Below are 18120 nucleotides of genomic sequence, written 5' to 3' on the forward strand. Positions count from 1 at the left end.
TCTCCAGCCCAGCCCAGCCTACCTACCCACTTGGTTGCCACCACACACTCTGTGGATCCTCTCAGAATGAACAGCATGTAGCTGAGCTCTCTGAAGAGCTGCATTGGCCAGAAAAGTGGTACAGACAATCACCAATGACACCCCTCTTCCCAGAATGCTTGATTCTGAGGAAGGGCCCTTCAGAGTCAGGCATTTGGGCTGGCCACCTTTCTGAAGAGCCATGCCAGCTGCTTTTTTGGCTGATGCGGCTCTTCAGAGTGCCAGGCCACCTTGGAGTGGGTTGCAGCAGCAGGGTAAGGTGGCAGGGGGGGGAGGTGGAAATGGAAGAAGGGAAGGAGACGTGGCAGGCGGATGGAAAGGTGGGAGTCAGGCAGGGTGGGTGGGGGAAGCAGGTGGTAATGGCAGGTAGCAGTGGCCCGTGTGCTCTCCTGCCTTAGGTGGTGGGAGAACTTGCGCTGACACTGACTGTAAGAGTGTCGCATTATTGTTCATTGATTTAATCTCTCTGGCTTTGGCTTCTATCATAGAGACTGCACTGTCTGGTATAACTCCCTAAAAAATAAAATGGAAGACAAAGCAAAAAATATGAGTTCATCCAATAGTCAACAATTAAGCTGTACGTCGATATTGAGTTTACCTACTTATTTGATAAACATAAATATATTTCTGAATCATCCGTGTAAATCAAAATCTGAAAATGTAATTAAGCTTAAACTTGGGTAATTTATTGCAAGCTTCTCTGTAATGAAAGTTGCTATGATCAAAGGTAACTGAAGGGGAAATGAATGCCTCAGATTATGAATAATTAGGGCGGGTGGGTGGGTTTTTTTTAATCAGCACTGTACAACGTTAGGGCACAATCACACATATACCATTCTGTGGGCACATGTGAAGGAGGGGACCTGATAACTTCCTTTCTCCCTCTCCATCTCTGGCTGCCCCTTGGCTGCATACACACAAGGAAGCATAGCTACAATGCACAATGCCAGCCATTACTGTGAGCCTGAGGCCAAAGTATCTTGCCATTCTATATATCCAGCTATCCCTCTTCTCTCCTCTCCAGGGATAAAGACAACAACCTGCATCCTTTCACATTGTGGGTAATGGCCAGCTCACTGCAGTGCATGCTCTCTTGGAGGGCTAACTGGGATGGATGAGAGGGAGGGGAGGACAGTTGTTTGAGCATCTTTACAACCATAAAGGCAAGAAAAGTGCCCTGCTATATGGGTGGCTGCAACTACAACATTGGGGCTAATGCCAACATAATGTAGCTGCAATTCTGTGCACTCACAGCAGCAAAGACAACATCGCAATAGCTACTCCACCTCTATACACCAATCGTGACCGTGTGCATCAATGATACCTCCATATTAGTCAGAAGGAACCAATCAATGCTTGGCAATGACCACAATGCCATAATGAGATCACTCTAGTCAATCCACTCCCCCTCGCACAGACAATACACAACCAGTGTGACAGAGAGAGCCCACAGCACCTCCCCTACAAGAGGCCACCATCAGGCACAGGAGAGCAGCTGAGATCTGCAGCCACAAGCTTGGCCTCTATGACCCAGGGATCAATAGCCTCACTCAAGCAATTATCTGACACAACCATGCTCTGGGATGCCTTTCATTTGCCCAGATCTCATTGTCCTCCATTCAGCCACATCTTCCCAATGCTCATTTGGCTGATTTCTTAGCATCTGCTGATTATTTCCCCCGCATATCTTGCAGTCAATCCCCTGCACAATCCCTCCACTTAACGTTACAATATTGCCACTTAAATGAAGCACAGGATTCCAACTAATCCACGGAGAAAAAGGGAAGGAGAGGTTGTAATTTCTAAAGCAACAGGGGTATGTGGGTGAGGAGGGTGGAACCCTTCCGCTTACCCAAGGCTCACCTCTCTGCAGCCCCTCTCTCCATGTATTTTTCTAGGAACATAGGAAGCTGCCTTATACTGAATCAGACCATTGGTCCATCTAGCCCAGTATAGTCGACACTGACTGGCAGTAGCTCTCCAAAGTTCCAGGCTAGAATTTTTCCAGCCCTACCTAGAGATGCCAGTGATTGAACCCAGGCCTCCTGCATGCGGGGCAGGTGCTCTACCACTGAACCACGGCCCCTTTAAAGCTCTAGTACCAGAACTGGACCTGGCTGAGAGAGAACAGCCCTTGCAGAGAGGAGTCACAGGAAAGTAAGCCATAGGAGGGAAAACGGTTTGGCTTTCCTCATATACACAACCCTTTTGCTTTTAAATTCAGATCCCTCTACACCTCTTTCTACATGACTAGAGTTGTTCTGTGTTTAAACTCCCGTGCTGGTGTCATGTCTAGTTTGGCTTTATCTTCCACATCTCCTGCATTGTGGCCCCAGTTCCACCCTGTTCCACCCTCACATTGGCAGGGCCCCATCAGCATTAAGTGCTAGCCTTTCACCAGTGTAAGGAGGGCTGGATCTCAAAGGTAGGCATGGTCGCGCAACTGCAGAGGGCCCACACCCAGGGGCACACTGAGAAAAAACCCAGGAGTTGCTCCTCTTCTTCATCTTTGCAACCTGCTTGTTCACTTGCTTCCTGCTCTGACCCAGGCGGTGGAGGTGGTGAGAAGAGTCAGCTACAGATGCCACTGCCTGCTGGTCACTGGCATTCTGCCTTTCAAGCAAGCAAGTGATAGCAACAAGGAGAAAGAGAATAAGGAGCAATAGCAGCTGGAGACAATGGCAGTGAGAAGGTAGAGTCACTGAGGAAGGGGTCCACTGAGGGGTTCCTGTCCAAGGGCCCTCAAAAAACTGGAGCCAGTACTGAGCGTAAGTCTACTACTGTGCCAGTATTGTGCTCTGCGAGTGCAAGGGATTCCATCTCCCCTAATGGACATACATTGAGCATAGGAACAAGTTGTGTAAAGCATTCATACATACCGTTGGTGCAGGAGCTAACTCTTAGATAAGTGTATGAACAAGGCATAAAAACAAACATTAACCAGCTGGATTTCCACCAGACCATTGTCCCATCTACCCTGCTTTTCAGAAGATGAATCATATTCTTTGTTATAAAGGTGGGAAGACTGTGGTGCAAAGCAGGGAAGTGATTTGTAAACATTTCCCAAGCTATCAGAGGCAGAATAAAATCCAGGTGGTTTGACCACCATTTTCCTAAGACTAAAACTTTTCCATCAATAATGAAAATAATTGGAGATTACATACCTCTCTCCATTGCTTGGTCTCTATACCCTGAGTATACAGCACGCATACTGCAAAGGGAAAAATCACAAGTCAAATCAGACATTGGCACGGGGGAAAGAGTTTAGATGTGGTATTATATTGCACAGTCTACATTAGCCAGACATCACAGGCTTCTACAAGAACAGAAATGCAGCAAACTCATTGAAGCCTGATTTTCCTGTAGTGATTTGGGGCTGGGAGTAGATTCCAGAAAATTGGAAAGCCATGGTCTGTTATCCTTTCCTCCATGTTGATTTTGTTTATGACTTTGTGTTCAAAAATAGCACTGATACATCTCTCTCCATTTTCCTACACTGTGGACAGCATCTTGCCCCCAAAGTACTCACAGTCAAAAAAACAAAAACACAGTGGTTGAGATAGCAGTGGAAAACTGAAATGGAAGCTTCTGAAAGATGAAGATTATGCCTCACCAAGCTTCAGAACATACTATTTGATAGGGTCCATAAGTACATAAGAGCATAAGAAAAGCCATGCTGGGTCAGACCAAGGGTCCATCTAGACCAGCATTCTGTTCATACAGTGGTCAACGAGCTGCCCATGGAAAATCCACAAGCAGGACATGAGTGCAACAGCATCTTCCCACCCATGTCCCCCCAAAACTAGTGTACATAGACACATGGCCTCTGATACTGAAGGTAGCATATAGCCCTCAGGACTAGTAGCCATTGAGAGCCTTCTCTTCCAGGAATTTGTCCAATTCCCCTTTAAAGCCATCCAAATTGGTGGCCATCACTACACTTTGTAGTAAGTAACAAATTACATAGTTTATGTGCTGTGTAAAGAAGTCCTTCCTCATTATCTGTCTTGAATCTCCCACCAATCAGCTTACTCCCACGTATGTGTGCAAAAGATGGCAGCCTTACAGTGCAATCCTATACATGTTTACTCCGTTGCCCTGGCAGAGAAGACCCGCTATGTTCAATATAGCATATCATATATAATATATAATAATGGGGCTTGCTCTCAAGTCTGTGTGCATAGGATTCCAGCTTCAATCTACTGTCAGAATGTATAAAGAACTAGCTTTATCCTGCTCCTGCAAATCCAGTCCAGGCAGGAGAAATGTTCCTATTCTGGACAGACGTCCTTCTTTTTCCTTATGTAGAATAGTGCAATGAGGATGAGAAGCAGGGAGGTGGCCACAGGTAAGTGCTCGAAAGTTATACCCTTGCTTTTCATATTGACAGGCGCAAGCTGCCTTCTATGGAACAAGCCCAAAGCCTCCTGGAAAACATTTCTCTTTCCTTTTCCTTTCCATTTTTTAAAGAGGCCCAGCAGGGAGCGGCCTCAACATCCTATTCCAGCAAATGCATTTAGGTTCGTCTCTCATGATTTAGCAAAGAAACCACAGAAATCAAAACAAGATCATATGGGTGACTGTTTAAATTAGCCAATCAAGATACCTTCGTTAATGTATTTGGCTCCCTTTCAAATGTGCCCCATTACTAAAGCGCATGAGGGATGTAAAGAAGATTAATGAGGTTTTAATGAAGAGCTGCTGCCAACACACTGGTAAACTGGCAGAGAGCAAATACTGCCCCACTAATCTTTTCCTGGGCTCTGCTGTCTGTCCCGCTTCATCTACGTAAGGATCTAAGGATGCTGTGTACATTCCCAGGGCATATCAAAGGAAAGGGCATTCTCTAAGTAGGTCCTCCTGCAACAAAATGTGGAGTCTAGCCAGCCAGCCATTTTCCAAGACAGTCCATTCCATCCTCTCCCCCCCCCCTCCTAACAACCCATCAGCATTCTATGGCCACAATGCATTCTCTCTCCTCACTGGACTGTTTGGGTTTCCTCCACCATCCCCTTTGTTCCCCCCCCACACCAAAGATTTTGTTTTGTTTTGTATTTCTGCAAACCTTGGACAACTTCCAATCCTTTGGATAACTTCCTCTTGGCTAGCTGGGGCATGCTGGGAGTTGTAGTCCAATGCAGCTGGAGGTCACCAGGTTGGGGAAGGCTGCTATATGGGATACCACAAAGACCCAGGGAGAAGACGGCAAATGCAATTACTCAATCAAAAAGATGGGGCTTGGAGATATGTGCCCATACATGCAAATGTCCCAGGAATATCATCTTCCTCAGGAGCATTTGATAGTCCAATCCCAATCCAGAAATCTGTTCTGAGCATGGACATTGCAATTCATGCATGAAGTTCTCTGCCAGGGCAATGAAGGCATTCCCGTTCTGTGCAAAGGAGGGACTCAACCGCTCCATGCGTTGTATTGCACAATCAAACGGGGTCCCTCAATCAAGAAGAATAAGGATCTGCCACATGCTCAAGACGTCTGTGTGTACTCAGATATGTACACAGATCTCTGGTCCAGCAGGGCACTTTTAATAAGGGGATGTTGGAGAGGGGTTATTCATACTAGTGCTTCCACCGAGGAAGTTCAGAGCCAGAAAGACTTCATTGCTCAGCCAAGTTGGCACAATCTGCTGTTCTTTAAAGTAACTGTTTCCAGCCAGGAGTCATAAGCCCAGAGCACAATCAAGCAGTGTTCGAGTCCCACTGATGTCAACAGAAGCATGTGTTTTGCTCTCATATAAATAATGGGCCTTAAAGGTGCTTAACTTTGGCTTCCTCATGCCCAAAGGTTGTAATGTACATTTGAAGTGTTGAACTCCAAGGGTCTGTGGATTCAGAACTAAAAAGTTTTATATTCTTCAAAAATACTTGTGAGCTAAGCACAAAAATCCTGTAACCAAAACGCAACATGAAAAAGAGTGAAGCTATATGCAATATTTACATACATGGGTCCGACTTGGAGAATGTATCCTTATCCAGAAGATTTCTGAAATAAAGGGAAAAGGAGCAAGGATTACACAATAGCTTAGTTGGTTCAGTTTTCAATACAGAAACAGAACTGGTCAAAGCACTCCCATTTGAGCTTGCAGAGATTCTGACCTGGTTCTTCAACACACGCGAGCGCACACACACACACACGCTAGGGTGACCATACAGAAAGGTGGACTGAGCTCCTGTATCTTTAACACTTATATGGATAAGGGAATTTCAGCAGGTGTCATTTGTATGGATGCAACACCTGGTGAAACTCCCTTTTCATCACAACAGCTAAAGCTGCAGAAGCCCTGCCCTCTTGACCAGATACTGAAGTGAGCAGGGCTCCTGCAGCTTTAACTGTTGTGATGAAGAGGAAATTTTACCAGGTTCCCCATATATACAAATAACACCTGCTGAAATTCCCTTTTCTATGCAACTGTGAAAGATACAGGAGTCCTGTCCTCCTTTCCATATGATCTCCCTACATATGCTGAACTTGTTTCCTAAAGTGACGTAATTATGGCTGAGCTTGTTGGCAGCTGCCAGAGGTGAGTCAGGAGTCGGAACTGAGGAACCAAGCCAAGGAACTTATAGAAACACATCACAGCCAGAAAGACCCTGTTGATCAGGCAAACCAAGAAGCTTTTCTCTCTAGGACAGCCTTCCTCAACCTGGGGCGCTCCAGATGTGTTGGACTGCAACTGGGTGGGGCAGCTGCAGCTGGCTGGGGCATTCTGGGAGATGCAGTCCAACACATCTGGAGCGCCCCAGGTTGAGGAAGGCTGCTCTAGGAGAGCCCAATGGGCATCTAAGATGCGCTAGTCCAAAGCCTAAGAGTGCTTCACTGCCCAGGGAATTTCTCCAGCCCATAGTTCTGTGGCTCAGCGCACAGAGCAGTTGCACACATCAGCAGAGGGGGCCTGCTTCTAGCCCAGGTGGTTCCTGACAGAAACCAACCATATTCAGAATCAACGTGGCCTAAGGCACATGCTTCCTTTAATCAGAAACACACAGTCTTTCAATGCAGGAAATGGTCCAGATTATCACCTGATATAAAAAGGATCAGCCATATAGTCAGGATGCTGATGTCAGTTGTATCAGTGGAAATATAAAGGAATGGGTCTGGAGGGGCTTCAACGAATGTCATTGAAACATGCATCTTTTTAAAAAGGGTTGCTTTGTAACATGAGCTGGGTCTAAAGGCACATCCATAGAGGTGTTACGCTTGCTCTCCTACTACAGCTTTTATGCTCTAAAAGCACGAGTGCAAGGAGTTGTGCCCCAGGCTTATGGAAATCTATTAAACATTTATACTTAATATAAACATTCCAACATCTTGACCTTCCAGATATAGATTTATTTAGATCAACTATCTTCCCCATTAAACACAACCCACCCATTCCACCCAAAGAGATTAAGGGACCCAATCTAAAGCAGGGCTGGAGAACCTGTGGTCCCCCAGATGTTGTTGGACTCCAAATCCATCAACCATAGCCTGCATGGCTAATGGTCAAGGATGATGGGAGTTAGAATCCAACAACATCTGGAGACCACATGTTCCCCACCCCTGATCAAGGGAAACTAGGGAGAACTGGTGGTTGATGGCACCAAGAAACTGAATATTGGCCTGTAGATAATATTCTGGAATCTAGACAATGCAAGCAACCATTTCATGTTATGCTGGCTTCATTTTATAAATCTGTACATTTTTGTAAAATGTTTGTGTGTGTGTACAGGAATGATCTATCTAGGAGCAGGAATGATGTAGCATAGGGGAGCTCCACACTGAAATCACTTCTTCCCCTATGCCAGGGGTAGGAAATTTCTTTCAGCCCATGGGCGGAATTCCATTTTGGAGATGCTATCAAGAGCTGAATAGTAGTGATGGGCAGGGTCAAAAGTGTGGGGCAAATGTACAAACAATAACAGTATATTACAGCTTAAAACTCTTACGAACTGCCATTTCAGGGGCACCCCAATCTTTTAGAATGGGTGGAAACTGTACAAAAGCCTGGAAGCCACCAAACAATCAATAGCTGGGGAAAGGAGGGTTGGGCCATCCAGAGAAACACAACAGCTGGATTTGGGCCCCAGGCTTAAGGTTCGCCATCCCTGCCTCATGCAAACAGTGTTTTCCATGCTGGCATGTGTGTGAACACCTCCACCTCTGCACTGCAGGTGAAGTCAGAGTTGGTGGTTCTTGGTGTAGATGTTGAGCACGAAGTGGGTCACACTGAATGCACATTCAGGATCACCTCTGGAAAATGCCCTGCCTATAGATGCAACCTTGTGAAGTGAACAGGGAAAATAACAGGAAAAAAAGGTGCAAAAATAATGTAAGACCTGAGCCTTTACACTTAGACAGAATGTCTGTTCCATGCCAGGTGGAGAGATACAGGTAGGCATGTTGGTGCGTTCTATGATCTTTCCTAAAGTCTGCCATGAATTTCACTATACTCAGGAGACTTTACAGCTATATGCAATGTATTTTGAAAATCTACAGGTCCTGTTCCTCCAAGACCAGTCCCCACTTATTTGCCTATTTGGTCAATCCAAATCCTCATGGTAAAAAATTTCTGAGAGCTGTCCAGGACTTGCGCTGCTGGATGCAGTGGGGGTGGGGGGAAGCTACAATAAAGATGTTACCATACAAGTCAGTGGGATCATTTGCTGACTTGGATGAACTGGATTGGGGCCTAATGGCTGAGAGTGTCAGCAATGAATAGCAGAGATAATGAGGGATTAGAAAGGCCTTAATAGCATTCCAGCTTCAGAGCCAGGACTCCTGTGAATGTTTCTTTCAATAGCTTATCTGCAGAGCATGCAAGAGCGCCAATTAAATGTAAGGAGATATACAGGCTGAGTGCAGAGGGAGCTTTGTTTCGACTCATTGGCACACTCATTCCAGGAAATAATAATTCATTGCTTTAGAGACAGGCTGAACTTCATGCATTGGAGCAGGTCAGGCTGTTCCATTTGGGCAGGGGAGAAAGCTGCTCCGAGTCAGCACAATGATGTGGAGGAGACAGAAGAAAGACTTGCATTCCCCCTGTGTGGATGGTGCAGGTGAGTAGATAAGGTGTGCTGGTGGGATTATATCACAGACCCTGACTATGGGTCTGGTCAGCACATACCCTGACTATGTTCATGCATGGAGAACTGAAGGCTGCAGAGCAATGCACAGGAAACTACAGAGAGTGAATTACTGAGGGACTCGTCATAAAGAGTTAAGGGCAGCTTGAGAAGGATGGTCTATCCCTCTGTCTTAAGAAGTGACACCCAGTGTTTAGGACAGGGGGGCCTCTATTTGGGCTGTTATTCTCATAGGCGATGACGCCAGAGAGGCAGAAAAATTCTGGGGAAGCTGTCAGTCATGGTTCTATTCCCCTGGGATCCAGGCAAGCAAGGAGAAGATGGCACCAGAAGGCTACGTCTGCATCAGCTATTTTGTGTGCAAGAAATCCCAGAATGTATTTCAGAAAGCTGGCCCCACATTCTCCACATGCTGGTACTGACGTTACACTTATTTTCCCTCACAGAAATTTGGAAGAAAAGGACATCTCTGAGGAGGGATTAGGCCAACTCAAGCAGTGCCCTGCCCTGCCCGTTCCTACACAGGGATGGGGAACATGTGGCTCTCCAGTTGTTTTTGGACTGCAAGACGCATCCTCCTCCACCATTGGATATGCTGGCTAGAGCTGGTGGGAGCTGCACCTCTAGACTATTGCATTCTCCAGATGGGAGTGATTGACAGTAAACATTGCATTTTAGAGGTGGTTATATAAACAGTAACAGCGGTGTCTCCTTATTGCAAGTTTACAAAATGCAGAACCCATGGACCTCCAACTACCAATCTGCAATGACGCTTTTGTTGAGCAGGACGTTCTGCCCTGCAGTGACAAGCTGCACTTGCTGCTTGACAGTTATGTGTGGAGACAGCAGCGTTTGTGCGGGTGGCTGCCACAAATTACCCGAATGACCCATTCAGCATGAGAAGAACACACCGAGAAAAACAAGCCCCCCTCTCATCCCAAAGAAGGCAGAGTGGTACACAGGGAACGGGCTGCCTTACAAGTTGCTAAGCCCGAAGCAGCAGAATGAGAAGTGATGCAGAACTGAAAACAGAAGAGGGTGAGTGGAAGGGAAGGCACTGAAAAGATAACGAAATCAAACAGCCAGAAATTCGAAATATAATAATTCCAACCAACTGGGAACCATTTGTCCTTCAACTAGTAATGTTGGCCTATTGATGCTACATAAAATACCGCTTTCCTCTCAGCACGGTTTTCTTCTGGGAGTTCTTGATACATCACCCCCCTCCCCCTCCCTCCATAGTCTCTCTCATTCCTGCAATGATAAAAGGCCCACTGGGATAAAACAAAACCTCCTCCAGTCTCTCCATGCATTGAGCAACTGTGACTTTCTGCTGGAGGACAGGGCTTGGATGACGATTCCCCCACCCCCACCCCCACCCCCAAAATAAAATAATACTCTGTTGGCAGGATAAGTTATACAAGCATTGCCAAAAATACAAAAGATTCCCTGCACGTGAACAGACCAGCATGGAGCTGCATCACACTGCCGGGATGGGAACTTGGATCAAAACTATTGTAGAAAAGCACAAAGGGAAGCAAAGATGCTATGAGTCCAGAGAGCAGGGAGCAGCCATGGTGAAACAGGAGAAAGGGACATACGATAAGACCTCCCACCACTGAGGGGACCCTGACCACCATCTATTGAAGAATCTCCGTTCTGCCTACCCACCCATTGTTTAGGCTCTTCATATAGAATAATATAATATACATTGGCAGCACTGTGTGGCAAAGATATGGCAGCATAGCTATCCATTCCTTTTGATAGTCTAGGCCTGAAGGCATCTTTCCAGGAACAGCATCAGTCATGTCATTTTTCAAAAAGTGAAGGCTCCCCAAAGAAAAGCTGGACTTATTATATTTGCATCTTGCTCGTTCCTCCAAGGTTTTAGAGTTTGGGGCTGATGACAGACTCTTTTCACAGTGCGTGAAAACCAAGGTTTCATGCATCCAAGCTACAACACTACACTAAATCTCAAGGCTTCTGCTCCTTGTCTAATGAGAGATCCAAGTTGAAGGAATCTGATGTCATATTCCTAATACAACAAACCATGGAGATAAAATGTGCCATGTGCCCAGGTGCTCCCTCTTCCCCTTTCCTCCTCTCCTTGCATACTCAGCATAATACAAGACTACCTGATTCATTAAACTACTGTTTGCTGTGATGCATGAACTGAGAAACTATGGTTTGAGCATTCCCTATAACTATTTTGCAACCCTGGTTTGTAGGATACTAGCTTACACAGCAAAGTGGTTTAACAACCCAGAAGTCTTGTATTAAATTGGGTGCACAGGAGGTGGAGGAAAAAATAAAAGGGGGGCACACAGTGCTTTCCCAATTGAACACACCATGACTGGGAATAGGGGTGCACCCCCCATCACATGGTGAATGAATGCATGGAGGAGGTTGCGGAGCTTCGTGGACTAGTTCCACCCACTGCCAACACTGCATGCGACCACCATGCTCCCCCCAGTGATTGTCAAATGGATGTTTGTTGGGGGAGTTTGGCAGCGGTGGGCAGGAAGCATGGACAGCCTACACGGCACTCTCCATGTATTCATTCAATATGCGGAGGAGATTGTGTACCATGTTAAAGCAACATATAAATCAGGCCATAATCTGGTATTATACACAAAACAGGTGAAAGGTAGAGTAGCTTTTTAAATGTGGTCTTTTTATTTGAGTATTAGGACTACAATCCTTTGCACACTTCCCTGGGAATAAACCCCATTAATCATAGCGGGGCATACTCTGGGTAAACATGCATAGGATTGTCCCATATGTTGGTGTGGGGGGAAATATGGTGTTACGGAAAATGAATGAAAAGGGGAAATTACACTTTTCAGATAAAATAGTGTGGACATGGGTCTAAAGTTGCAGCTTGATTTGGTAGCTAATTATAATTTCGACTAGCCAGTGAGGCAATAATAAAAGTGCCTCTGAACATATGCAGCATGCCTTTTTCTTTTCATTGAGCAAGTGCCTCCCCCTGCAAAAGAAAAAAAGGACTTACAGGACATAAGGCATGGCTTCCACATGGGCCTGAGGCTGTGCACTTCTCTTTTTTGCAACTAAATATAGCTCCTAGTCCCACCTCTCTTGTACACAACTAAAACCAGTATTCCTCCCTACAAAGATCTAATCCACTTCCCCCCACACAGTGCCTGTCCAGCTCTCTGTTCACACAGTAGCCAACCTGGTGTCAAAACAGGTGCAACAGCACCCTCGCACCCAAGTTCTCCAGCAACTAGTGTGTATATAGGCTTACTGCCTCTGATACTGGAGATAGCACATAGCCATCAGGACTAGTAGGTTCTGTGAAACTCTTTATAAGGTTTTCAATATATAATGCTAACATGAAGTTAAAATCAGCTAGAAGACATCAGAAGTCTAAAAGAGAAAGAACAAATTAAAAGGGTGGTTAAATAAACATATGCATAGAAAGAATTCATCACAACACATCACATCACAAAAGAATTCATGGCAATATTTGAAACATGAGATTAGATACTGATAAACTAAACATATTTGTTGATAAGCAGAAATAAAAATGTGGGGACAAAAACATCAAATACCAAAACAACACACATAGCAAATTAGTGCTTCATATCACAAGTGCTGTTTGTTATAAATATCTGCAATGAGTCTTCTCAAAAGCATTAAATAATGTAGGAGCTGACCCCCATACATTTCAGATGGAAACAGAAAACTAGACAAGTCGTGTATTTGGGAATTCAGTAAACAGCCAAATAATAAGATTAAATCTCCACCAAAGCCTTTGATAAACTAGAATGGCCATTCCTATTACAGTACTGTTAGGAACAACATGTCCCCTCTAACCATGGAGGCCCTTGCAAGTAACTCAGTTGAGCAAGCGTTCTGGCATAATATCACTACAGCTAACATCAAGAAATAAGCTGAGGAAGAAATAATGTTTGAAAACCATGATACATTGTATTTTTAGTTTGAGCCTTCAGGCTACATTGTCATATTTGTTAACTTTTCCACTACAACTTGAGATCTAAAAAAACCCTTACTTTATTTTTTTAAAATCTTAGGATTCTAAGACATCTCTGCACAAAAAGGGGGGTAGGATAGTGATGGGAGACATGAAAACTGAGCTATGTGTATCTTAAAGCCCCAAGCCAGAAACCAAAGGAACTAGAACATTGTTTCAACCCAAAGTTATTCATCAGTTAACTCAGAATGCGACCTGTGCAAGTGTACCTGATTCACACAACCCGCCCATCCAAAAAGAGGGGAGCTCATGTGAACCGGCCCTATGCAGATAAAGATGCATGCACATACTACCTACAACATTTGTCATATCACTTATGCCACAAGTGAGTGCCCATGGATGCTCTGTAACCCACTACGCCTAGAAGATGCCCACTATAACAAGTGTGTGAAGTAGCCCAAAGGACCCGACAGGATAATTAAAGCTTAGTGTTATTAACAGTTACTGATGTGTTTGTACTGTGGATACAGTGTAGTTAGGTGTTTGTACTGTGGAAACAGTGTAGTAGTATGATTAGCATGTAAAAAGCTAATCATACTACTAACTACATAGGCAGAGGTTTACCTACGTTAAGAGGGATGGAAATGCAATTCAGCAAAAGAGGATAATGAATAACCTTGTCTAATTTAGTTGGGGATGTAGAATGTTCTATAGAACAAAGGCTTACAGTATCCAATTTTTTTTAAGCTAGTAAATGTACAGATTTTACAGAGAAGATGAGAGGATAGACTCCAGAGCACAGTCGTATTCCAGTAACTGCTGTATCTAAATCCTCTAATAGATTCACAGGTTTAATCAAACATCTGTGCCAGTTAACCTTGACACAAACACTTACACTGATAGCATCAGTACATTTATTTAAAAGACAAGGGCCCTGTTCTTTTTCGTTATGTTCAGGCCATCTACCTATGGGGTCTTCTCTCAATAAGGGCTTGAATACACATGGATAGAACCAATTATCATTATTTAGAATAGCACCAATGGTGTGCCTAGCATAAGTCGACAGGTCTCCGCTCGGAGGAGTTTATAACCTACACGTCAACACAGGACAAACAGAGGAAGGGGAGGGGAGGAAGGGAAACTCTTTTGGGTACATGTGCTGAGTTTGAATTACAGGCTGATTTAGAGTAGGACATGGGAACAAGGTGCCAAAGGCTGCACAGAAAAGGTGGGCTTTAAGGAGGGATTTGGGGGAAGCAAGAGAAGTAGCAATGTGCAGCTGTTTGGGGAGACAGGTCCAAGAATACTGGGCAGCAAAGGAGAAAGAGCAAAATCTTTTGAGGCAGCAAGAGAACTTCCAACAGTGGAAGGTGGTGGAGATGGAGGAGATCGTGGGCAGGGACTTAACAGCATATTGAAGTGGGGAGATAAAGGAAGACAACGTGATTCCTGCATTGAGCAGGGGTTTGGACTCAATGGCCTTGTAGGCCCTTCCAACTCTGCTATTCTATGATTCTATGAGAGGTCTGAAAGTAATTGAGGGCAAGAACCAGGTGGAAGGGAACCATGCAATCGTCCCTCTCCGGGTTTGAAAGCTCTTATGCCACTAGCAGTATGTGTGAATGGCACCGCCATCATGTGCTCAGGATTTACCAAGTCCACTTGGGTGGCCAGCTAAAGAACATTTATGAATTAATACCAATCAGTGGAAACTTGTCCTGCAGGTTAGGAAGAAAACAAAGGGATTTGGGTGGTTTTATAACGAAATGTTAAGAATGCCTTTTGGCCTGGAATTCGTTTGCGAATGGCTGTTAATGGAGTATAGAAAACAGAAGAGACCCATTCTGTAATGGCAGATCTACACCAAGCAGGATATAACACTTTGAAAATGTTTTGAAAACTGTATATGGAGTGTGTCCTGGGCCTCAACAGTTGTCACTACTGTTATAAACTGTTTTAAAGCAGTAGTGTAGATCCTGCCTGAATGTACTTTGGAGTCAATACAGCTGTAGCTTAGATTACCTTTTTGAGAGGAAGGTTGTATATTACAGTAGCTTCTTTGTTATATTCACAAACATGAAGAAGGCAAACACCAGTTGAAATGTCATTTGTGACAAGCAGGCTAGAGCTACACAGGCTAGATTCCATTTTTCTCTTCTAGGTGGCTCTAGCACTCAAATAAAAGCAGCTTTTTTGACAGCTTCTCATACAGGCAGAGTTACAAACTAAAGGATGTCAATTTACTTCTCAGCTAGAGACCACAGATCTGGGTCACTGAAAAGGTACCAAAGCCTAGTTTTTAGAAATTTGTGATTATAGATTTCTCTTTAAGTCAGCTATTTGTTTGGCGTGTAAAAAGGTTTTAGAGACCACAGGTTAAACACATAACACACACGTGTGTCTGCTTTAAGAAATTCTTAAAACTATAGTGTTGAAGTCACTGTGGGGAGAAAATGTAGATGACGAGGCTTGCATGTCTCTTGACAATACTAGGAAGCACCTTTCACACATCCTAAACAATATCACTAATAAACCCAGGCTATGGTGCTGCCACATACGTTTACGGTGCAATTCTTTCCATGTGTAGTAGAAGTAAGCTTCACTGAATTTAATGGGACTTGCCCCAAAGCAAGTGTGCATATAATTGCTGCCTGCATAAATTAACAGAATACTGTTATGGGATTTGGGGTTAGTCTAAATGACCTTTTAGGGATCACTTTTAGCCTAATGCCTCTGAGTGCAAATAAATTCAGGATTTTAGTAAGGAATGTGGGTCTGGCCAAACCTTGCCCAGAAATGTTCTGAGTATTACCTCAGCCAGGTTCCTCCACTCCCCTTCCCTAAGGAATGGGCTAGTTGAGTCTGGGGTTGGGCAAAGAAAGAAGCTTGAGGGTGGCAGTTCTGGAAGACGTGTAAAAGAAGACAGACGGCTGAATTGCTCTCTTTGAGAATCTTATGAACTGGTGATTTCCCTGGTAAACTGATGAGGAGCAGAAATCTGTTGGTGTGTTGATGCTGTGAATCCCCATCTTATGCTCAGCCTGTATTTCACTGTATTTAGGGTTGCCATCATTTTACTGGCAGAAACCTGTATGTCAAGCAGGAATTCAGCATGTGAATCCTTTCCCAGTATGGAGATGATGTAAATGGGGAAATCATGTCATGCAGTTGCTAAATGGACAGGAAATGTGGCAACTCTTAGCAAACCATGTAATGTTGACGGGCCAAATAGTTTATATAGTCTGCAAAACTTCCCTTTGAGTTGCCCCTGTGGTTTATGGTCATTTCGATATCACTACATTCCAAATATACATGATAACACTTGATGCAAAATCAAGCTTCATTGATTTCAGTGGAATATAAATTGTTACAATGTGTTTAGGGTTTATTATATCAGCCCTCCCCAACCTGGTACCCTCCACATATATGAAACTACAACTCCCATTATTCACAGCCAGCATGGCCAATGACGAGGCTGGCTGGAGATGCTATTGTATATACATTAATACAGACCCATCCTGTGCATATTTACTCAGGAGTAAATGTCACTGAGTTCAATGGGACTTGCTCATAAGTAAATGTGCACAGGACTGCTCAAAGCACTTCACATATTTATCATAGCAACCCTTATAACAATGCTGTATGTTTGGCCACTAATATTATCCCCATATGACAGATTTTTTGGGGAGGGAGTTGGGCTAACACTGAGTGTGCCTTGCACTGGACTTGCACATCCAGTGACTTCAATGCTGAGCTGAGACTTCAGCCAGGGGCTTCCAGCTCAAACTCTTACTCACTATGCCACATCAGCTCTAGCATAAAAACTTCCTGAGTTTGGATAAATTCCAATTCTCAGAGCCTTTTCTCAGGATCACTTCAACATCTAATGGCCATAGGGGGAATATCCAACTACTGGCTGTGTACTAAAAGCTGGTGGTGAATATGAGTCATTCCAGTGGAGGCTGGTGGCTCTAATGTCAGTGGAGTGTGAATCTGCTCCAGGCTTCAGAACTCTAAACTCAGAACTCTAAATGAGCTATCCAAGCCTTGGGTAGCTCATTAGAGTTCTGACTAGTTAGGAATGAAACCCAGAGCAGATTTACTGCCCCACTGACATTGGAGCCACCAGCCTCCACTGAACCACTCAACATGGGTTGAGTGTGGCTGTTCATGAACTTTCCCCAACTTAGTGCCCTCCAGATGTGTTAACTGGGATTAGGGGAGCTGCAATCCAACACATCTGGAAGGCACTAGGTTGGGAAAGTCTGATGCACATCAATTTAGGCAGACATTCTTCCAGAGTCCTCAGCCTGAACATCCTGATTCTGCTGTTAATAGCCACCAGACTATACAGACTTCAGATCTCCTGTTTGAATATATGACTGTAATCATGTTCCATTATTAATGTCTTCCTGAAAAGCACTGAGCTAAGGGAAGACAACTTTACTTTGCTTTGCACTGTTTATCGTGCTGTTCACGAAAGCTAGAGCCTCTAATTAGCTCCTTAAATTTCTCCGGCTCATAACTGTCTTTGCACACCCTAAAACGTGGTCATCTCTACACCATCAGCACTTCCTGTCACAAACGTCCTCTCTCTTGTCCTTCCTCTTCACACTCTGAAAAGGATGAGAATGTCTTCCCAATATGATGGCATGGCTGAAAATGTTTTTCCAATATAATTCATGTTTATGTTCCATGCAGTACTGCTCAAATCTCTGTAATACATGTTGCATAATTACTTACTTCTTCTGGATTAACTCCTACTTAAGCCCATCGAATGCTTCAGCTTTTGTCATAAACAATGTACCTTGTGATAGGCTTCCGCTCCATGTCACCTACAGCTGGAGAGAGACTGCTTTAATTCTCTCCAGTTGCTTTCCACATTTCCAAAGGGTGTCTACTTTGCTAGGCCTTTTAATTGCTTCATTATTCACTCTGGGTTTTCCCCCTTCTCCTTGTCATTTTTTTTATATTCATAGTTCCATGTACAGGTTACTGAAAAAGCAGACAAAACTACCAGGGTTGGTTTCCTTCTAAAA

General features: G+C 44.3%; 1 protein-coding gene across 2 annotated transcripts in view; it reads right to left on the reverse strand.

Annotated features, from left to right (window-relative positions):
• Window positions 1–18120, reverse strand: part of LOC134408431 (copine-5) — a 157752-nt gene that overhangs the window by 116414 nt on the left and 23218 nt on the right. For both annotated transcript variants that reach the window (XM_063140715.1, XM_063140706.1), the window contains exons 2-3: window positions 6000–6040; window positions 3204–3250 (exon numbers count right to left, since the gene is read on the reverse strand). In XM_063140715.1, the coding sequence (XP_062996785.1) occupies window positions 3204–3250; window positions 6000–6040 (88 nt within the window). The remainder of the gene's footprint in view (window positions 1–3203; window positions 3251–5999; window positions 6041–18120) is intronic.

Source organism: Elgaria multicarinata, chromosome 1, assembly GCF_023053635.1.
Source record: "Elgaria multicarinata webbii isolate HBS135686 ecotype San Diego chromosome 1, rElgMul1.1.pri, whole genome shotgun sequence".
Taxonomy (NCBI): domain Eukaryota; kingdom Metazoa; phylum Chordata; class Lepidosauria; order Squamata; family Anguidae; genus Elgaria; species Elgaria multicarinata.